The sequence below is a fragment of the Achroia grisella genome, unplaced genomic scaffold, assembly GCF_030625045.1.
Source record: "Achroia grisella isolate CSIRO2021 unplaced genomic scaffold, CSIRO_AGI_Agris_v1 utg3071, whole genome shotgun sequence".
NCBI classification, from domain to species: Eukaryota; Metazoa; Arthropoda; class Insecta; order Lepidoptera; family Pyralidae; genus Achroia; species Achroia grisella.
Genome location: NW_026712790.1, coordinates 509,794 through 534,114, shown reverse-complemented (window position 1 = coordinate 534,114; position 24,321 = coordinate 509,794). Strand labels below are relative to the sequence as shown.

At 33.8% G+C, this 24,321-nt stretch overlaps 1 protein-coding gene across 1 annotated transcript; it reads right to left on the bottom strand.

Moving 5' to 3' along the window:
* Window positions 1-1,417: 1,417 nt before the first annotated feature.
* On the bottom strand, window positions 1,418-10,782 carry LOC131843390 (keratin, type I cytoskeletal 10). The gene is made up of 2 exons (XM_059192020.1): window positions 10,734-10,782; window positions 1,418-2,311 (listed from the first exon to the last, which is right to left on the bottom strand). Exons 1-2 carry the CDS (start codon window positions 10,749-10,751, stop codon window positions 1,796-1,798), a joined length of 534 nt encoding a protein of 177 aa, XP_059048003.1. The 5' UTR covers window positions 10,752-10,782; the 3' UTR covers window positions 1,418-1,795.
* Window positions 10,783-24,321: the final 13,539 nt, after the last annotated feature.

Sequence of the window (24,321 nt, the reverse complement as noted above, 5' to 3'; positions counted from 1 at the left end):
GTGACGGTCTTTTGAAGATTTTTCCACACGTTAAAAAAAAAAAGGTGCGGTTCACCTCTACCGGGGTTCACGGTTGAATGTTTCGATCCCGTAACCCCGGCACCAAAGCGCTCGGAGGACACCAAAGGTTTTTAGCCGGTAGGAGTCCGACAGTACCCCACGCTTCCCCCGGGACGTGCGGGTCTCCATGACGGATTTCCCCTTTTAAAAAAAAAAGGTGCGTTTCACCTGGAAACCATCGTCATAAATTTTTGACGAATTTGTCCCGATGGAATAACTGATTTGACCTCATGTTCATCCTATCATCCTCCACTGGTGCCCCGCCAGCGTAAACCGTTAGCGCAGGGAGGTGCACTGTTCCATTCGATTCCTCGCACGGTGCAAACATTTGTATTCATGAGTATGATTATTTGTATCGGTCTGGGTGTTTTCTATATTGCCAATAACACAAGCTCTGCTTACCGTGGGACTAGATGGCGCTGTGTTAATTGTCCAGGATTATTTATTTATTTATGTAAATCTTGAACATCTATACATAAATAAAATTGTAGTGTCTGTTTGTAATATTGAAATAACCGTTTTTTACTACATACATATGAATATAAATACGGTATATACAACAAAATATCATTTTTTACAATTTTTTTGATAAGGAGTAACTTAGGCTACTTTTATTTTAGAAAAATAAAGTTAAATTCCACGCGGACGAAGTCGCGTGTACAACTAGTCATCAATATATTTCATCCGTTTTAGTGATGTAAGAACGAATATTAAACACTTCTATAAATAAAGTTCGCAATTTTGTAATACTTATGACCTTTCTCTTATACTTGGTTTATCTATTCCTATGAATAAAAGTAAGTGGGCAGTAAGGAAGTCAGAATATTATTACTAATGTTTAGAATATTATGACTTCCTTGCTAATATAAATGTGAAAGTAAGTTTGTTTTTCAATTTATGGTAACAAGGAAGAAGTCCTAAATTTGACTTTATTTTGTTCGTTATAACCTCGTCTGTTCTGATATTTGGGTGATTATTTTTGCATTTTCCTGCACTTTATTCCTATATTGAATTTAATAATATAATTATTATATCTTGGGACAATTCACACAGCGCCATCTAGTCCCGAGCTCAGCAATGTGTTATGGGTACTAGACCACTGATATAAATACTTAGATACATTTTTTTGTAAATACATAGAAAACACTCAGATTGTTATGAGCAGTCATACATATGAATACTAATGTTTGTACTAACCTATGGAAGTAAGGCGGTGCGCTAAACCGCTAGACCACAGAGATTGTAGACGGTTTGTACCTACTCATTTATGAAAAATGGTAGATGTCATTGATAAAATAAAGATGACACCAGTTGTCTATGAAAGGCATGATAAAGAAACAAATGTTACGGTGTCAAAATGTATTTATTTTTTTGTAAACAAAAATAAAAACTTAATATTATAAATTAAGCTAACCTTAAGATAACTTTATACAAGACATGAGCCGAACCCAGCGGGAAGCCACTTCGTGCTATAGGAGTCAACACGCAAGGATCTCTTGAGAGCTGACTCCGCAGACGACTGGCTCGCCGCTGGGGCAGAACCCGTGTTCGTGCATAGTCGCAAGCGTTGGCCTGGTGGTCACAACACGGCCGGACCGGCATCACCTACATTGTACGTGGCTGCCGGTCGATTGGTATACACATTCGAGCTGCCCAAAGGCGGTTGCAGACATGCCCGAATAACAAACATCCGAACTACGAAAGGTTGGGGGCGTTCGGAATCAAGTTATTTAACTTAGAAGGGGGCACCGTAGCTGCCGGATGGAGTGCGGGCTGGCGCTCCATACGATGATGAAGGTCCAGATGGGTAACCACCGGAGGAACCGCCGGACTGCTCGAATTGGGCGACTTGGATGGCCTGACGAACTCCCTCGAGGTTGATGCCTACAACGCGGGCTGATGGGACGCCGTAGCTGCTGGATGGGGCTCCATAAGACGAGGATGGTGCGCCGTAAGAAGAGGATGGAGCGCTGTGGCCACCACCGAATCCAGATCCGGAGGAAGAGGAAGATTCCTCTTTAAGGAGGATCTGGCGGACTTGTTCGAGGAGTTGAGGGTCGACGTTCTGGCCTTCGGATGTTTGGTAGCCGGAGGAGACGGCTCTGTAGCCACCGCCGCCGCTCAGGCCACCGCTGAAGCCACCACCGAAGCCGCCGCTGAAACCGCCGCCGCCACCGCCTGATGGGCGGTTGTAGCTGTAGCCGGATGGAGGCTCGGCGCTTGAGCACGCTACCAACGCGAGGGCTATGCACTGTTGAACAAATATCTAATTAGTTTTCAATAATATACTATAGATGAATAAAAAACAAAGGTTAATCATAAATTGACAAGTGCTTGTATTAGTATATAATCTAAATAGGGTTGACACAATTGGCACAAAAGAAGATATAATGCAAAAAGAAAAAGTATACTGTAAGAGGGTAAGAAAACAGAAAATTAAGAATTAATTAACATAGATAATAAGAAAATTTGGTATTCTACATAGAGTCACGATAGCTAGTTATAATTAAAGAAATAGAATAATTCTCTAAGCAATTAGGTGAGCAATTAGGTGAAGAAAAATTACAGTGGCATACAAGTAAAATAAAAAGCTGTTCTCTAGCATTATGAGTTAACGGCGATTAGCAACAGTTACTTCGCATGGTTTCAAAGTAATTATGAATGCCTGCTATCATTTGTCATTTTAGATCATCGTTGGACTTGAAAGCGTTTAAAAATCATTATTACCTAAATGATGCAAAATAAAGATTTCTTTGCTCATTTGAAGATTTTCCATTAAGACTGTTGGCTCTGTTGGGTAAGAAGGTTAACGACGTGTGGGACCTTTCCAACTATAGCCGAGACAAAAATTATAATAGTTATATAATTCTTAAATAAATAGCAAGATAATTTTAGAACTATTGCCCAAATGTATTTATGCAATTTCGACGTTCTTTAGATCTTGCGTATTCCAACATTAGTTATTTTTAATACGTCTTAACAGTTTTATGGTCCAACCATTCAAAATTGATAACCGCAGTCCATATTAATGGTAGTATTACCTTAATAAGTTATTAAGAGTTCATATCTAGTAAATTTTGTGCTATATCATAATCAGATTAAAACAGCCGAGACGAAGGAGTAGCACGATGACAAAAATTATAAATTATTTAAGTAAACTGAATATAAAGATAATTAGAATGATGTAATTCTTTCTATGATATCTACATACATCAATATATTATCCCAATAAAGCAAATTTATATAATAACTTGCTCCGACTATACCAAAATAGATTATACTAAATGATTATCGTAACTTTGCTGGCAGTTTGTTCTAAAGTAAATTTTATTGTAATTAGTAATAGAGAAGCATTTGTAATACCATATAGTTGTGCAAATACGAGATATTTCGCAGAAGATATTAAAATACATATATTTGTCAATGATATATTTACACACGACAATATTACAAATGTGATTGACGTCTTTATAAACGAACGTAAAGATGTTTGCAATATGAATTAGTATTTACGATTTACAAATACTAACTACTACTATACAAACTGATTACATCATTGATGTAATAGTGCCATTACTAGTTTTTACAACAAATATAACGATTTCATTAGCTAATACAACGTATTACGATAGTAGAGGTTTTTACGTTTAGCTTCATGATGTTTTACCTCAAGATTATTTAAGAAATAAGCTTTTAGGTACAAATTACAATTATTTAAGCGTATTTATTGATGAAGTTGATGGTTGTTGATATTCAGAAGCAGTAAATCTTATTGAATATATTTTGCTTACTGTACTAAGCAATCTTCTAAATCATTAGACAAGTGACGCATTTAAAAACATTTTTGTTTAATATTTTTTAATTTTGATTTATGATTCAATTCGTATCTCAAATTCACAGTGTTTCTATCTACCATACTTAGGCTTTTTAATATGTATACAAATAAAAATGTAAAATTCATATTGAAGAAAATGGAAGCACTATTACGATCATTCAATATTAGATCCACGCATATTTAAATGAACAGTAGTTTAGCATATGCTATCGAATTGCATTTACACGTTTGAGCTGACGTAGAAATGGGATCTTATGACTACGTTAACAGGCATTGTTCGCTTTCCATTTTGAACACAGTGTTCGCTAATGCATTCGCATCTCAGTATTAAAATATATGTAAATACAATGTTATTCAATAAGTTGCGTCAACATTATTGGCCGACTGATTCTCTGTTTTTCTAACACTTGAAGTTAATTGAAAGTGAAATTTGTTTACGCTCAATATTCGGGTCAAGAGGCATGGTAACGTTCATAATAATTATATGTCTAGTGTGTATAATGACGTGTGGCTTTTGAATTGCATGATACGATCATTTATATTTTGTAATCTTGACACGGTGTATGGTTAAGTGTTGATTTGGAAAAATAATGGTCAATTTAATTTATATTTTGCAATTTTTCTATAGTACCATCAATAATCTGTGCAAGAATGCTAACGCGACCCATAGGTTTTGTAACATGTATTTTTGGAGGTTAATAATTTCACACTTCCTTCTTCTACTTCGTCTTCCTTGCAAAGTAGATAGTCGTCCCAAAGAATTATACACACGTCAAAAAATTGAATAATTGGTTCCAAAAATGCTTTTTGCTTTTATATTTTTTCTTTGCAATTTGGCAAGCGCAGATTATTAAGTGCTCTTACAAGATGGTAGTCATCTGTCAATGAGTCAATTTCTTGTTGGTTCATTTCTATGATATTTGTAATAGTTGTGTACATATATATTTATGACTATTCAAGTACTTTACATTATCGATGGTGTCATATGAGTGTGCTAATGGTCTTAAGTACCTGTATAGCAATATTAAATTACTCTCAGTTGAAGCTACTTCCTGAACTGGTAAAAAAGATAATTGAAAAATTACGCAAGTATCGTTATTGTTTTTATAGAGCTCATGGTTTTGTAGTTTAGTTACTCGTAAATTGAATGAGGTTACTCATTGGTCATAGTGCGTAATTATATATCGGAGGAGTTTGTTAATAATAGGGAATAGTGGTTTTATTGTAGCAATGTACTATGTTAGGTCAACCTTTACGATCATCTCTGGAAATTTCTTGTTCATTTGTCAACTTGTCTGTATTGTCATTTGGGCTAACTGATCTGACTTTATGCTCATTTTACCATCTCCTACTGGTAGCAGCGTATATCGTTCAAATTCAAATTCAAATTCAAAATATCTTTATTCATGTAGGTCTATTACAGACTCTTGTGATATGTCAAATCTACCGTCAGTTCGGAATGATTTCGAGATGAGAAGAACTGACAAGAAACTCAGCTTTACATGCCATAAAAAGCCCTTTGCGTAACTGATAAACATTTTTATTATGAAACATAAAAACAACGAAATCTCCATAGTGAATTTTAATAGACAAAGCTGTAAAGTATTAGATAGACAATAGTGATTAGGTGTTAAGCGAAAGTGAGGTCGCAGTTCGAAGGGATTGCATAACGGAGGCTGGAAGATCACGCTATAATCGGCTTACGATTCCGTGAGAGTGATCTTTGACATCTTGTGATGTACGAATTGTTAGAACCGTAATAGGGTATGATATTCGTGTTTTGGGGTATTGGAACATTATTTTTAAAACGAACAAACACATCGCCATGATTGTTATTCCGGATGGGGTAGACATTGTCAATTATCAGCATTGTTTGAAAACTTATTTATTATTTTTCACTTTGTTTTTTATAAAATGGAATATTTTTATTAATATTATGAATGCAAAAGTTTGTGAGTATGGATGGATAGACGGACGGACTGATTTCGATGAAACTTTACAGTAATATACCTTAAACATCGGCATAACATATAGACGATAAATGTTATGCGGTTGAAACTGTGGGCGCAGCTTACTAATAATATTGGAAGCAATATTATTATATTAGTACTGATTAATATATCAAGTTAAACAATATATATACTTCGTTAAGTAACGGTTAAAGTTATAGACTCTCCATCTTAACTTTAATGGCCACATAAAATAAGTATTAAGTGGATACAAGAAAATGTCAGATTACGATTTTGTGCAAATACATTTACGCAAAGTTCAGACTAGCGAGCACTTTGACATGCAACTGTTACGTCACAAGATGGCCCCGCTTCCGCCATTCTGCGCCGGAACTCACGCAATTCCCATTATAAATTTCAACTTTGATCTCATGATTGTACTGAGGTCTACTATCTTTGACATTATTATAACATCATCTTAAAAAACCTTATAGTCTAGCGGTTGAACTGACTTAACTTAATAGAGGCGGGTTCGAATCCCGTACAATATAAACACATGTATTTGTGATTATGTCTGTTTGTATTTATGTGTCTATTTTTCTATGTTTTATATCAGTTATTAAGTACTCATAATACAAGTCCTGGTTAGTTTTATAAATACTAGATGGCGCTGTCAGAATTGTCATAAAATTTTATATGAATACAAGTAAATAATGATAAAGCAAATTCTAATCATATTTTAACAGGATGGATGTATTGTATGAAAGGTATTATGCATAAAAGTAGAGTAAGATACGACGGCGAATAGGGATCAATGGAAGATGATATACGCCGTCTCCAAATAACAGGATGAAGGTAAGGCAATGAGAACAGTTTGGACGAACGAAATAACTAATGTAACTAAATAACGACTATTTCGTTATTTATGCAACGAAACCGAATCTGCATTAAGTACTATTTACATCAACAAGTAATACGTTATTTGATGACCCATCGATTCGCAATTTGATCGTACAAGATCGATTGCAATTACGTTTTCATAATCATTTCGAGTTGAATTACCAGCTACCGTTGTTTTCATCACTGTACCTCGCAATTTTGAGTGCATATTTGTAGTAGCGTAGTTGCTTAGTATTTTCGTAATATGGTAATCAATAAATGCTAATCATCATTTGATGGGGTCCTGCTGTCTTGTGACACTGAATTATGGTGTTCTTCTTAGTATTTTGATATCACATGAGGGAAGGGATTATTAGTTATGGGAAATGGGTGACCCCATTGCTAACATTGTATTATTTCCGATCGATCTCTACCGTGGTCTTCCTGGAAACCGTTTTTGTTTTCTTATCATGATGGGCTTGCGGTCAGGTACCTAAACTCATGCTTTTACTATTATCGACTGATGCCCTGCCAGCGTATAGGTACAGTTAGTGAAATTGTATTGTATAGTTCTGTTAGCATCTATTAAATAATGAAGTTTTGTTTATAATAACCTATAATTACATTTCTTTTATTCTGTGGACAAAACTTCCAAGGAGTTAAAACTTCCTAGTCAAGTTCCCGTCAAGTGAGGCCGTTGTACGATTTAGGATAAAATACTTCATGGTTTGTGTGAGGTGATATCCCATGCCTATGTCGTTGGTATTCTACTATGCACATAATCGCCAATTAAATATTTTTTAACGATTTTAGAAATCGATTCTCACTGGTTCGTGTTTAGAATCGTTCAGTTATGTCATTATATCGATTTAGAATGATAAATAGTCGTTATTCTTTCTTTATAGTCGATATTCTAGTCACATCACTTTGATGATGTGATATACGACTAGTTTGAGAACAATAAGTAATGCATTTTCATTTAGCACTTTTACGTGTATACTTAGATGTGACGTGTGTACATAGAAGCGATCTCTATTTAAATTAATATCTTTTTTAGATGGCATTTACGGGACTGGCAGGTAGAAATGTGGTTTATTAATCTGTATTCATCCTTAGTAATTAAAAAAATAGACGTCAAATGGAGATGGTATTCTATTTTTCTTATTTTTTTTTGTTTATGGTTCGCTATCTCTATTCTTCCTTAATATTAAAAAAAAGTCTTCAATAGAAGATGGCAGCCTATTTTTTATTTATTGTTTATGGTTACGATTCTCAATTTGATAACCGGATTTTGCGGATACAAACGTTTACGGTTATTCAAGATTTTCTAGTACATCTAATTTATTAATTTATCTGTAACTATAATTTTTAACAGTTCATCTATCACAATGATTATTATTGACGTTAAAAATTATTTAAGTTATCTAAATCTGTCATTTAGAAAGTTCTAGATTTATATTCTAACATCCTGTTGATATTATGTGATTAGAAAATTATTACTGATAACGTGGGCAAAAGTGGAAAGCCGTGTTTTATACAAATTAGTATAATCTAGAATCTTATGTAATATATAAATCAATATACGGAATGCAGCTCAGAAAGCTGTGAATAATGAATTTTTATATAATTTATTAAAATTCATAACGACATATTAGATAGCGGAAAAGTGAGGTATTGTCCGGTAAGGGGAGCTATGGCAGTGAAATTACAGGGTATTGGGTTTGACAACTTAGTTCTCAGATTAACAACTCATGAGGAGTATCACATGATGATAATGAACAAACTGCCATAGTCAATCTACCAGAAAGAATGCCTTGAAACACTTTCTTTTTAATTTTTGTTAAGGTAGCTAAAGCTTGTGTTATGGGTACTAAATAACTGATGCAAATACATAGTTTTATATGTTTTCGTAAATACATACATATTATTGACGACCTCAGTGGTCTAGCGGTCTAGCACACCGCTTTACGTCCGATGGTCGGTTCGATTCCTCGCACGGCACAAACATTTGTATTCATGAGAATGATTGTTTGTATCGGTCTGGGTGTTTTCTATGTATATTATGTATGTATTTACGAAAAAAAAATTATCTATGTATTTGTATTAGTTATCTAGTACCCATAACACAAGCTTTAGCTAGCTTAACTTGGGTCTAGATGGCGCTGTGTGAATTGTCCCGAGATTATTATTATTATGATTACAGAAAACATCCAGATCTATACATATAATCACACTCATGATGATATGTTTGTACCGTGCAAGGAATCGAACCCGCGACCATCGGAAGTGAGGCGGTGTGCTAAAGCGCTAGACCACCGAGGCCGTCAGGTTAGAAGTATTGCAAGATATGGGGGTATTGGGTAGTCATGACGACCTATGACCGGGGATACTGTTGCGTAAGCGAGCCGAGGATGCGCCTGCGGCTTTCGTAATGATTATAATTGGTGTCACGTAATTTATTAGTACTACGACCCCTTGTTAGTAAGTTTACTATCTAATTCTCATATCTATACATATAAAATTGGTGTGTCTGTTTGTAATATTGAAATAACCATTTTTTACTACATGCATATGAATATAAATACGTTGCATATACCAAAATAACATTTTTTACAATTTTTGTCTATCTGTCTGTTTGTTCCGGCTAATCTCTGAAATGGCTGGACCGATTTTGACGGGACTTTTTTTAGCAGATAGCTGATGTAATAAGGAGTAACTTAAGCTACCATTATTTTAGAAAAATTCTGTTATTTTAGAAAAATAAAGTTATATTCACGCGGACGAAGTCGCGGGTCACACGATATAGACTTGCGTGTCTAGTGTGTGTTTCGCTGTAATATATTAAATGTAAAAGTGTTAATTATTATTATTTACTTTTATACATGATGGCCTCGGTGGTCCAGCGGTTTAACACGGCACTTTACTACCGAGGGTCGGGAGTTCGGTTTGAAATGTGATGAGTTATATCCCGGGAGTTTTTTTATGTATAACATATAAGTTGTCTAGCATGGATAATACAAGCTCTGCTTAGCTTGGGACTGTGAATTGGCTTTTAATATTTTGTATTTCTACGACAGGGATAAAAATGAATATAAAAAACTTGACTAAAATGTTCTACTTGAAGAAATTATATTTGATTTTGATAAAATACTTTTTTTTATGTAGAATCAACATCTAAATAAGCCATCCGGATTATATTAGTTATTGAAATATAATTATAGGTTTATACTGTAAAAAAGAATATTTTTAGCGTCAGTTGTTAACTATGTGCTGGATTAATTATTAATTTCTTCAGTCAGTCAGTCAGAATAGTTTTAAAAAATAAATTAAATTTACTTATACTTCAATTCAAAATATTACAAATTTTAATTCAATTCAAAATTAAAATTCGAAAACATGCAAATTATTAAGGAAATTATTTTTTTTATTTTTGGAGACACGGCCTGTGTTTATTATTCAGTAACGACCAATAGAATGTACCTACATATATTGAAAACAATGAAGTGTGTGAGTGAGACAAAAAATCTAAATAAAATTAACATACTACGTGAAATCTAAAATTTGAACCGTAGAAAGTTAGTATTAAGCATAGATTTAAAATTTGAGCTGTCTTGGAAACTATAAATTTTTAATTCCTTTTGGGTCCTCTCTAATATACCTTTAGGGAAATTTACGTGAAGACAGATCTATTTGACATAAATAGGTCATTTGATAATCGAATAAAACTAATACGATTCCAATAGAATTGCGAGGAATTGATTTTAGGTACTTCCAATTCGTCCAAAATTGCGGAATCCAATCCAATAACGATTTACACTAATCAATTGAAATGACATTCCGAAATCAATTTTAGTAGTGCATTTAAAAAGAAACATATTACTCTATGGTATAAAACACACAATGTCACAAAAACGCGGGAATGCACTGTCATTTTTGATTTCCGAACGCCACAAGCACTTGTCACTTTTTTTTTATTAATCACACAAGCACAGTCACTTCACTGGACTTACCGCAACGAAGGCTTTCATGTTGCTTAGTGATGGGTCACTGCGGGTCGTAGTGAGGTAATGTGATGTTCATGGTTCTATCAGGTGCTATATACCTAACTACAGTCCGCGGTGGGGCAGAGAAAGGATAGGATAGGTTGTGCAAGCCGGGGAGATGCTTCGTATAGGAAGTTCTGTCTAATTGGAGGGCATCATGCGATTTTTTCGGTTTTTTTTTTTTCAGATTGATAGTTGATAAGGTCAAAGGTATTTTTTTTTGTTGGGCAATTGAAGTTTTATTTCGCATGGTAACTGGCACGTATTAACGCAGTCAGTTTACGCATGATATGCAATCGTATTGGTTTCTGTCAGTAAATAATTGACAATGTGTAATATCAATTTGAGTGGTTAATTAAAGACTGATGCAGAACATGACTACAGAACATTATCTGCGCAATTTGCGTGTCAACTTAGACATATAAAAAAAAAGTTGTAACTTATGGTATAATTGGTTGTTTAGTATACTTTATGACTTATTGGTACATTAATAATAATAATAATAATAATCTCAGGACAATTCACACAGCGCCATCTAGACCCAAGTTAAGCTAGCTAAAGCTTGTGTTATGGGTACTAGATAACTGATACAATTACATAGATTTTTTTTTTAAATACATTATTATACATAGAAAACACCCAGACCGAAACAAATAATCATACTCATAATACAAATGTTTGTGCCGTGCGAGGAATCGAACCCGCGACCATCGGACGTAAATCGGTGTGCTAGACCGCTAGACCACCGAGGTCGTCTTTCGTCATTGTTACTTAATATATATTATGAATTTACTAATCCCTATAACTGCGTTAATATATCAAACATAGTAATCTTAACAAAATTTTTATGTCGATAAAAAAGGAATCATCGTAAATTGCTAAGAATTTGCGAATGTATGATGTAACATACATATTTATGTAATACTACCCGTTACCCGCGACTTCGTTTATTTTTTTGTGTAAAATATAGCCTCTATGTCCGTCCTATCGATACAATCTATCTTTATATCAAATTGCATTCATATTTAGTCACATTCGGACACAATTTAGTTTTTTTTTATTATATAAAATGAGCTAGATGTATAATTGTATATACTTTTTTTTAATGGATGATAATGGAATGGTGCACCCGCCTGAGCTATCGGCTGGTTTACGCTAGCGGGGCACCAGTGGAGGATGATAAGTGTGCGGTCAGGACATCACGATGGTTTCCAGGGGGAACCGCGTGGAGGTCAACCTGACTTGGTACATTGCTAGCGATGGAGTAATTAGTTAATAATGATTTGTATATATATTTAATTATAATCGTGGCACAACTTAAGAAAATAAATAATGTACGTAAGGAGTGTACATAGTAGAATTATTTTCTCAAATTTTATATCCATTTATAATATACTAACTCAGCCCGCGGTTTCGCACGCGCGAAATTTTTAGCCTACTAGCTGCGCCCGTGACTTCGTCCGCGTAAAATGACGATACTTCCATAGAACCTTTCATATTCCCTTTCAACCCCTTGCAACCCTTTTTTCACATTAAAAAGTAGCCTATGTCCTTTGTCAGGGTCTAGACTATCTGTGTACCAAATTTCATTTAAATCGGTTCAGTGGTTTAGGCGTGAAAGCGAGACAGACAGACAGACAGACAGACAGAGTTACTTTCGCATTTATAATATTAGTACGGATTTGTTATTCGACAGGATCATCGCAATGCAGCGTTAGTTCGACAAATTATACCCTCTTTGTAAAAAAACCTAAAACCACCTTCAGTTTTTAATGTTGGTTAAAAAAAGACCATTGTAGGTAGGTACTTGTTTACTTTTGGGCTTGTCTCAGCTGGGTGATAATTGATCATGTTGACTTCACAGTATGGTACTAAAGCAAGCTATGGTGATCTAATGGTAAGAAATTACACAAAGTGTGATAATTTCGATATAAAATGGATATTCCAGTCGAATAGAAAAGAGCGCCGGTCAAGTAGTCTGGTGGTTACGATGGTCGCAAGTTCGATTCCTCGCACGGTACAAACGTTTGTATATATGGGCATGATTGTTATGTATTGATCTGAGTGATTAGTTGTTTACTATGTATCTATGTATTTATAAAAAATGTGTGTGTATTTATATCAGTTATACTAATAACACAAGCTCTGCTTAGCTTGATTGTAGACTACATGTTATATATTTGTTATGATATGATATATATACATATGTTTTAAATTCAATCAAATTTATTTTAGACTAGGTGTTATCTTCAACTTCGTCCGCGTGGAAATTAACTATTATTTTTTTGTTGAAATTAATACAATGCCAATAAAAGATGGTAGGATCGCATTTTGTTTCTGTGGATTAATGTATACCTTGCGAAATAGGATATTATTCAAATAAACTTACATCTAACTTTTGATTAAACATTACTTAATTTCATAATCTACCGCTCATTCGGAAAGCTGTCTCATCACAAGAAGAACGTGCAAGAAACTTGTGTGTTGCTCTTTTAAATAATTTTATTGGTATTTTACATTTTTAAGCTGGAATGTGTATAAGCAAACTACTACCAACTAGGCTTAATTCATTAGAGTTAAAAATGCATGTAAAGTTGAGAGTAAAATTTCTTTCAAGCGAACATTGTCTCAACTTATAACTTTTTGGTTGTAATATATGTAATATTATAATTCATATATTTTTTTGCTTTGTCCATAAGTCTCTTTATTTTACTTCGATGCTAAACATATACACATATCTACTACAACGTTGTAATATGTTTTACTGTCGCTGTAATCACTATTTTATTGCCAGCTTATTAGTGTTGCTTTTGTATGTATGTATATTTCTGTATGTTATATAAAAATTAATAAAAAATATATATTATTAATATTATTTGCATCGCCAACAACTTTTCTTTGCACAACCAATGGTTGATTCATAGAAAATGCCACTAGGCTTTAAGTCAGCCATATGTTCCTATTAAGTCTGTATTACGTTCATTAAATGTATATAAATAAAATAAAAAAACATCCATTACCCCATTTGGACTACCAATCGAGAGGGTATGTTTGTTTGTTTTTATTATAGTTCTAAGAAAGTCTATAATCCACAATGACAAGTATTTCATGCAGTCACTGTGGCGCCATAATCTGATTATTACGGTCTCGTTGTTGGTATAATGACGTCGATTGTTTTTTATTAATGTTAATGGAATACTTCACCCGTCTGTGCTAACGGTTTACGCTGGCGCAGCACCAGTGGGGGATGTTAAGATGATCATGACGTCATTTCAATGAGCCCATCGTGACAAATTCACCAGGAATATATCGGGATAGTTTCCAGGGGGACGCGTGAGGTCAACCTCTCTCTCTCTCTCTTTAAGCATAAAGTAGCCCACTGCTAGACATATTTTGCATTTTTTTATGGATGATAATAGAATGGTGTACCCGCCTGCACTAACGGTTTACGCTGGCGGGGCACCAGTGGAGGATGATAAGATGGACATGAGGTCGGTTCAGTTAGCCCATCGTGGCGAATTCACCACAAATTTATTACTTCCAGGTGGTTTCAACCTCTCTCTCTCTCAGCAGGAATGCTGTGCCTCTTGCATAATCCACTTTGTTCTATCCTCTCTCTCTCTAATATGGTACAGCAATAAACAGACCGTAGTCTTTTACCACAATGACGTGTATATTTTTTTATAACACAGGGGACAAACGAGCATGCGGCTCACCTGATGGTAAATGATTACCTCATTGCATAATCAACCTTTTAAGCCAAGGTTTCAATATCGTCAATCTGATATGTAGAAAAAAAATACGTTTTATTAGCAAATGGTAGTCATTGAAAGAAAATTGTTGTTTTTTTAATGGTTGATACTATAATAGTATGGTGCACGTGCTCTAGGGGGCCTGAATGTCAGAATGAAGCATGACGTCAGGTCAGGTCTGACAAGGCACTATCATCATACTTTAAAAATATATATAAATACATATTATTTTCCTTCTTCCTTACATCTATTGTAAAGTATTTCTTCATTTGCATATCACTAATATGTTCCATAATTACAAGCGTTACTCTATGGTAGATTTAAAAAAAAATACCATTAATAACAAGGCCGCCTTATTGTAGTGTGTAAATTTCTCTTTTCTCTATAATGTAAATAAATGTATGTTTTATCTATGTATCTATAAATATATAGCAATACAGTCGAACCACTAAAACCAATCCTTTTAATAAATACTAATATTCGATTGTTTGCGGATCGAACCCGCGACCATCGGAAGTAAGCTGCAAACCGCTGTACCACCGAGATCGTCGGAATATAATGGAAATATACTGAATATCTAAGTGTAATGAGTTCGCGTAATAATAAAATGTTACATTATATAAGTAATATTAACCAACTTGCTTCTCCCAGCAATCCACGACCCATGACCGTATGCATAACTACGCAACTATAAACTCAGTCTTCCTAATAAATGGTTAACATTATAGTAACCATCAGGAAAATATATAAAATATTTATTTTGATATAACGAAATAGTAGAAATATAGAAAAAAAAATTCTAATAAACTTAATATAAGTATAATAATAGTTAATAATAACTAGTGTCAAGATCAAATCTGCAGATTTTGGCAAACTGAAGAGGAATCGCCACTACACATCCTATGTGGTTGTAGCCCACTCATGCATAAACGAAATATCTCCTTTGGAAAGTTTACACTTTTTCCTGAGGTGATAAAAACCATCGCTCCTAAGAATATCCTTCAATTCTTGTCCTGACGGGTGTAGGTAGCGAACTTTGAAAAGGGCGAGCACAATAGATCTATGTAGGTCGCAGTGCTACAGGTCCATGCACCTGACAATAGCTCAAACAGCACAATAAAAAAAAGCAACAAGCCATTACAACTTCACCCACTTGCTTTCATACTTCTTCAGAAAGCTAATTCTAAACACATGTAGAAAAGTCCGCAATTTTTTTGTCAAAATAATCATTTCTTTTAAGGTCATCTGTTTAAAAAATCTTCAACATTATAATTTCGTTTTTAGTTTTCATTGTTTGGTCATTTGACCCGCAATGACAAGTTTATCATTCCATCAAAGGGAGAGATATCTTCTAAATATATATAACTCAAAGGTGACTGACATAGTGATCTATCAACGCACAGCCCAATTGGCTGTTACAGTGTACAGCTGTTACATCAGCTACCTGTCAAAAAAAGTCCCGTCAAAATCGGTCTGTCTGTCTGTCTGTTTGTTTCGGCTAATCTCTGAACCATTTCAGAGATTAGCCGGAACAGACAGACGGACAGACAAAAATTGTAAAAAAAAAATATATGGGTGTATGTTCCGTATTTATATTCATGTACATATATATGCATGTAGTAAAAAACGGTTATATCGATATTACAAACAGACACTCCAATTTTATTTATATGTATAGATATGTATTTGTATATATATGTATATTTATTTAGTTAGCAAGAACCCCACTTTGGGTAAACTGTGTCGTCATATATAATTATTAAAATGTAATATTCTTGTTATTTTGGGAAATAAAAGCTATTTATATTTTATTTTATTATGTGAGATTACATAGTGTTATTCCTATTTGTGGCCAGCCGCAAATTCGCAATGAGTTGCGATATCAGCCATTTGAACTGTTATACTTTTACCTAATATCTGACATCTGGTGGTAGGGAGGATATTATTAGTAAATAAGGAAGTTGTCTCATCTTAACGTATCTATAGGCAATTATTCTCTGTACCACATATGTTATATGTAATGTACTAATTCGGGTTGATTACGCGGTTCCTCTTGGAAACCATCATGGTAAATTCCTGGTGAATTTGTCCCGATGGGCAAACTGACCTGACTTGTTTATCTTATCATCCTCCACTGCTTGATAGCGCAGGCGGGTGCATGTTCCATTATCATCCATAAAAAAAATATTTTATTAATCTATAACTCTTTAATTGCACCTTGAAAAAATACAAAAAAAAACAATATTCATAGTATACAGAAAGGCAGGCTAGGTACAAAAGGTGGTCTCGCTAAAGCGAGTTCTTCCAGACAACCTGTGGGTAGAGAAGAAAAGACAGATATAGTTTTATTTTTGCTTTTTTTTTAATATTTTAGTTTTTGTCAGTTAAAGTTTTAACATTATTCGTGTACTATTTTACAGTAAATAAATGTTTAAACCTCTCCCGACGTTTTAACTAGGGTATACTGTGCATATGGGACACAGTTACCTAGAAATAATAATTGCATATAATAATGACTAGTAAGACAAATCCAATATTGTCTACTGAGCACTGCCGTGTCTAAACTGTGTCACCCCACCTTAAATTTTCCTATTGTCATTTAGAAATAGAAATAGAAATAATCTTTATTCAAATAAACTCATTACAAGCACTTTTGAATAGTCATATTTTGATTCTACCACTCATTCGGAATGCAGATTCATCACCAGAAGAATGAGCAAGAAACATGTTTTTTAGTATATAAGATCAATATTTCTATGTACATATTGTCAGTCAATTATTATCTATAATCTACATCGTCGCAACCAACAACATAGTATCATTAACCCGTAACATTGTAATAGCCATGATCACGAGCTAACTGACATACTATGATAGTAGTATTTGTTCACAACATGAAATAAAACGAAACGAAACGAAACGAAACGAAACGAAACGAAACGAAACGAAACGAAACGAAACGAAACGAAACGAAACGAAACGAAACGAAACGAAACGAAACGAAACGAAACGAAACGAAACGAAACGAAACGAAACGAAACGAAACGAAACGAAACGAAACGAAACGAAACGAAACGAAACGAAACGAAACGAAACGAAACGAAACGAAACGAAACGAAACGAAACGAAACGAAACGAAACGAAACGAAACGAAACGAAACGAAACGAAACGAAACGAAACGAAACGAAATTAATTTATTTAAAAACAATATTTACCATACAGGCATGCAAATTAGGTACGTGAAGGTGTTTGTGTTACTTAAATATTCTTGGACACTGTAAAAATTACCAAGTGACAGCCAACTCTTTAGTTTGTGTTTGAATAACGTATGAGACCCCAGTTCTTTAATCTCTCTCTTTAGGTCACCTTACAAATATACAAATGTCTTTATTATAAAAGAAAATTTATATAAAAAGAATATAATCAAATAAAACTTAATCCTTTTTGAAGGCGGTTAGATACTAATAAGCGAGAAAGTTTCATGAGCGGCGTCTTCATACACGCAAATGACTTCATTACAATAAATCTAATACAAAAAAAGGACTTACTTTCGTATTCTCTAAAAAAATAAATTATCTTAGAGTCGAAAAAGTCTAACGAAACGAAACGAAACGAAACGAAACGAAATGAAATAATTTATTTGCAAAATATTGGTACATTATTATAATTAATATGACGTTACATGAAATTGATTGATCAGCAATTACCATACAGGCATGCAAATTACGTGAAGGTGTTTGTGTTACTTAAATATTCTTGTAAAAATTACCAAGTGACAGCCAATTCTTTAATTTGCGTTTGAATAACGTATGAGACCCCGGTTCTTTAATCTCTCTTGGAAGATTGTTGTACACTTTGATTGCCATACAGTATACACTTCTCTTAGGTAAGTCTAATCGACACATTGGTGTGTATAGTCTATCATTAGGTCTCGTTACTCGCAGTGTTGTGTCTGTTAATTTCTTAAAATAGTCAGGTCACCTTACAAATATACAAATGTCTTTATTATAAAAGAAAATTTATATAAAAAGAATATAATCAAATAAAACTTAATCCTTCTTGAAGGCGGTTAGATACTAATAAGCGAGAAAGTTTCATGAGCGGCGTCTTCATACACGCAAATGACTTCATTACAATAAATCTAATACAAAAAAAGCACTTATGTACTTTCGCATTCTCTAAAAAAATAAATTATCTTAGAGTCGAAAAAGTCAAAAGTCAGCCATCTTTGGCTCGTGAGAGTACAAATTGACCTTTGACCATTTGTGGGATATTGTAAATGTAAGCCATATATTTGGAGCTGGTTTAGTGTAGTTTATGTGTTTAATTATGTAAATTAGTTGCTAACAATTAATTTTTTGCTACTAGCATTATCATTACATTGTATAAAATAAAGTCGCTGTCGCTGTCTATGTAGATATGCTTAAATCTTTAAAACTACGCAACGGATTTTGAAGCGGTTTTTTTTAATAGATAGAGTGATTCAATAGGGAGGTTTATATGTATAAGACATGTACACCCGTGCGAAGCCGGGGCGTGTAGCTAGTGTAATACAAAATAAAGTCGTGACTGACGTAGTGATCTATCAACGCACAGCCCAAACCACTGGACGGATCGGGCTAAAATTTGGCATGCAGGTGGATGTTATGACGTAGGCATCCGTTAAGAAAGAATTTTGATGAATTCCACCCCTAAGGGGATAAATTAACGCGAGCGAAGCCGCGGGTAAAAGCTAGTACTATATAAAAAGAGACTTTCCTTTGTAAAACCATTATTCTCAAGCGGCAAAATATTCTCTTAATTAACATGAGATGGTTATTAAGATTAACTTAACGGGTCATTAATGTATCTGCAAGGGATTAATTTCAAAATTGATACTGTCTTTTGCAATTTTAGTATAGAATTTTATTAGATACGAGTGACACGCCCCGGCTTCGCGCGAGTGCAATGCTGATAAGCCATTTTTTCCCGTAAAATGTAAAGGATGAAAAATGGTTATTGTGAATTATCCTTAAGAGATAGACATATACCATCAGGGACTTTTTTGTTGACCTTTTTAAGGTGTACAATACTGTAGTACATTATTTTGATTTATGTCGTGGGGTTCAGCCAGCGTTTGCAATGTAAGCTCAAAAACGTCTATTTACGACATCACATTAGAAAGCTCTAAATTTGTCAGTGTTTCTCTACAATATAATGCATGTATTATACATATAAACCTTCCTCTTGAATCACTCTAGCTATTAAAAAAATCGGCTTCAAAATCCATTGCGAAGTTTTAAAGAATTAAGCATACATAGATACGGACTGACAGCGACAGCGACTTTGTTTTATACTATGTAATGATGTTTTGGACTTGTCACCATAGACTTAGTTTGCGTTTTGTTGATTTATAAAACTCTCTCTCTACCACACGGTGTTTTTTTTATACTACTATGGTGGCAAATAGGCATACGGCCCATCTGATGGTAAATGGTTACCGTAGCCTATGGACGCCTGAAACACCAGGGATGTCATGAGCGCGTTGCCGACCCTTAAGAAATCTTAATATACCCTTCTTGAAGAACCCCATGCTGTAGTCTCGTGAGAAAACCTCGGCAGGAAGTTCATTCCACAACCTAAGTGTACGCGGGAGGAAACTCCTCTGAAACCGCGCTGTTCGAGACCACTTAGGTTCCAGCGTGGCGATGGCGAGCGGTGCGATGGTAAAAGGTGGTCGTAGGCATCATGTCGAACAATTCATCAGAACACAGTCCGTTGTATAATCGGTAGAACACACAAAGCGAAGCGAAGTCTCGCCTCAAACTAAGTGGTTTGAGAGATTAGGATCATCGACAATTCTCATAGCTCGTCTCTGAACCGAGTCAAAAGGACCGAGCTGGTATCCAGGTGCTCCCGCCAAAGATGAGAGCAGTACTCCATGTGCGGCGAACTTGAGAGTTATATAAGAGGAGTCTCTGGTCCGCAGTGAAGTACCGCTTCGCTCTATTAAGCCAATCTATAGAATGCTAAGTAGTTCGTCTGTAATGTAAGTACATATATTGTTTCATATGGGACACAGTAATAACTGTAAAGCTTCATGAAAATGCGTTTAGTAGTTTTCGCGCGAAAGAGTAACAAATATATTATTATTATTATTATAACACTTTATTGCACCAACATATAAAGGACATGAACAAATTAAAAACAAAAAAAAAAAACTAAGTACAAAAGGCGGTCTTATCGCTAATGCAATCTCTTACAGACAACCTTTGGAAAGAGAGTATTTACAAAAAAAAAATAGAGTGGGTGGCGCATTAGTGGAAACATAAAAATTGTATACACTTATGTAAACAAAATAAAATATAGTACATACACAAATTTACACATATATACATACATATGAATACACAATAATATAATATAATAATATAGTATACATCAAATAATTATACATAATCAAATATTACACATATAAACCAGAAAAAAAAAAAAATATATCATACTAGTTAAAAAGTCACAGGTAACAGTGTAGAAGAAGGAAACATATTTACAAAGAGAGAAAATAGGATTTGACTAGATGCTTAAAAATGGTTGGGGACTGAGCATTACGAACGGAACATATTATATTAACGAAATATATTATATTAAGATTAAGATATTCTTGTTATTTTTATTGTATAACAATAATCGTTTACAAACAAGGTCATTGTTCGTCCTTCTTCAAAATTAGCACCGTGACATGTGTACAAAAAATGCATTCGTAGTGTTTACATTCACAATATGACACTCGGTAACAATGGAGATTCATATCGGTCGCTAATAGAGAATTGAATGCTTCATTATAATATTAAAACATGTGATTTTAAATCGTGGCGGCCTTACGAGTTATTCTTACCTGCTAGCCTAGTGGTTAACCAACTTAGATTGTAGGGTAATAAGTTCGAATCTGGCCCGATACACAAAATACTTGGGATTTATATTTCTGAAATAAAACTCCTAAGTTACTCCATATAACATTAGCTATCTTTGTGTGAAAGTCCAAGACCTCAAGTCAGAGACTTTTTCCGTTATTTCCTCTCGATTGAAAACTTATGTTATGAAGCTTAGAGAAAATCAGCATTGCGAGGGTGGGTTAAGGAGTAGCTCCCTCGAAAACATGCTAAAAAATAATATTGTCAGGTAGTTGTAATGTGTTGGGATATTAGTCAGCTAAAAGTATTTAATTATAAAGGCCACCGGTTCGATTCTTCGGCACAAATATTTGTATACATGAGTATCATTGTTTGTAGCTTAACTTGGGACTGGATGGCGCTGTGTGAATTGTCCTGAGTTTATTATTATTAATAATAGTGACAATTTGGCATTTCATAATATACCTTTTACATTATAATATTCATCATTAGGAAGATTATCTTAATAAACGTAAAAATACACTGACTGACCCGCGCACCCTCGTATCGAAATGAAATGAAATTGTTTATTTTGCGAGGAACACGCAAAATAAACAATTATTAATTATTATAACAATTATTAATTATTAATAATACGAGTATCCATCACACCTACTTTTACATGTACAGTTATCATTATATTTCGCCAATTTACATAATATCTTTATAAAGTACAGCAGTTATTCTGATATACACAAAGTTTCATCAAAATTTATTTAGTAGTTTTTGCGTGAAAGAGTAACAAACATCCAGCCATCTATACTAACAAACTTTCGCGTATATATTATAATTTAGTAGGATTTATTGTTTAAAAGATCACTTATAAATATTCAGTATTAACGTAGATATCGCGTAATAAATTACACAAGAAATACATATTTGGAGTCAAAATAAGTATATTGACATAGAATAAGATCCAATAAGGGAAATATTTAGAAAATTTAAACAAAAGCCAATATTTGCATCACGTACCTACTCGTACATATCGTAGGTAAATGTCAACTTTCTCTATACGCTTGTCCGGAGGTAAGGTTATTTAAATTCGCCACCGACTGATCATACATTATTTACTATTATTAAACATTATATAATATTATTTATTTGTGATGCAACAAATTATGATAGGTGTGTATAATTGTTTATTAATAACTAGCTGTTCCCGCGTCGTCGACGTGGAATTATACTTTATTTTTCTAAAATAAAAGTAGCCTAAGTTACTCCTCATTACCTCAGCTACCTGTCAAAAAAAGTCCTGTCTAAATCGGTGCAGCCATTTCAGAGATTAGCCGGAACAAACAGACAGAGAGACAGATAGACAAAAATTGTAAAAAATGTTATTTTGGTGTATTTATATTCATATGCATGTAATAAAAAACGGTTAAATCAATATTACAAACAGGCACTCCAATTTTATTTATATGTATAGATTTAGAGAGGAGATTTGGGAAGAAATTGCGGCTGGCCATAAATGTAAGCAATACTATGTAATGAGATTACATATATTGTGAAGGATGGAGATGAAGACAACTGTTAATGACTAAGATTTCCTAAGGACTGCTTATTTTATATTTTATTTATGGTATTCAGAGATACTACGGTCGCTGATGGTAAAAATGGAACAAGAAATGAAATATTTAAAATGTGTATATAATAAAATATAATTATCATATAAAAAAGGTGCGTTGTGCACACAATAACTGTTAATGTTGTGAGTTTGGATGTTCTAGGTAATCCTGTGGAATTTTCCAAATGAGATCAGTTATATCGGAGTATTACTGATCTAATTTGGAAATTTCTTCCAGTGCTGGATAGCCCGTTTGAGGTGGAAGTTTACAGGCTATATAAGATCATGCTACGACTAATTGGAGCTGAGCAGAGCTGTAAGGAAAAATGATGTATAAACGGAGAAAATTTCACGCAGACGAAGATGCGAGGTTCAGCTAGTTATTTATAAAACAACACGCTTATGCAAATGTAAACAACTTTATATATATATTTATTATAATAATTTTTGTTTATCATATAAATTATTCAACGAGAGAAATTCGATTATAAAATTGTTTTTGTAAAATAAAATACAATCTGATTACCTGTTAGTTTATTTAATTATAATTATATTAGTATTCATGTCATTAATTCTTTTTTATTAGAAAATATATAATATTTTATACACGTTAAGTCTATACCTATTAACATAATAAAAAGTGAGGTACCGGATTGTTGTTATTAGGAAACTAGACGCTGGAACAAATGCAAGGTTTTGAGATATTTTTTCACTATTGAAACGTTAGAATAGAAAATCATTTATTCAAATAAACTTAATTTAAGCACTTTTGAATAGAACAAATGCATCGTTTTGTTGATATTTTTTTACATTTACAAGTCGAAACGTGTGAATACAAACTATTGAAATATAATCGTAAGATAAATCAGTTAGTGATAAGAGCACGACATTTATTGTTTTGTTTTAGATGGACATAGGGTCATATCATGACATATAATGTTGGATGTGTACAAATGTTAGGATCTAAATGTTGGACCCTAATATGTACGGCGTTCCTTTGTAGCAGCCGGAATGTAAAAGGAAATCATTTTCTTATATCGCTGATTAAATGCTAAAGGGCTACATGACGCAAACGGTTAATTTTACAAGAGAATTTTCACTGTGATATTTTTGGGGTATATCTATCTGTTACTCGTAGCTCTAGAATCATGGGTGTCTTTTTTAATATAAAAAGTTAGATACCATTTTTGGAAAAATATTGTCTTTTTTTTTTGCCTTGTGGCCATTTGGCATTTATTCAGCGATATATTGCACAGATATTTACAGAAATTGTTGAAGGTATGTACATAAGAAATATATTTATAAC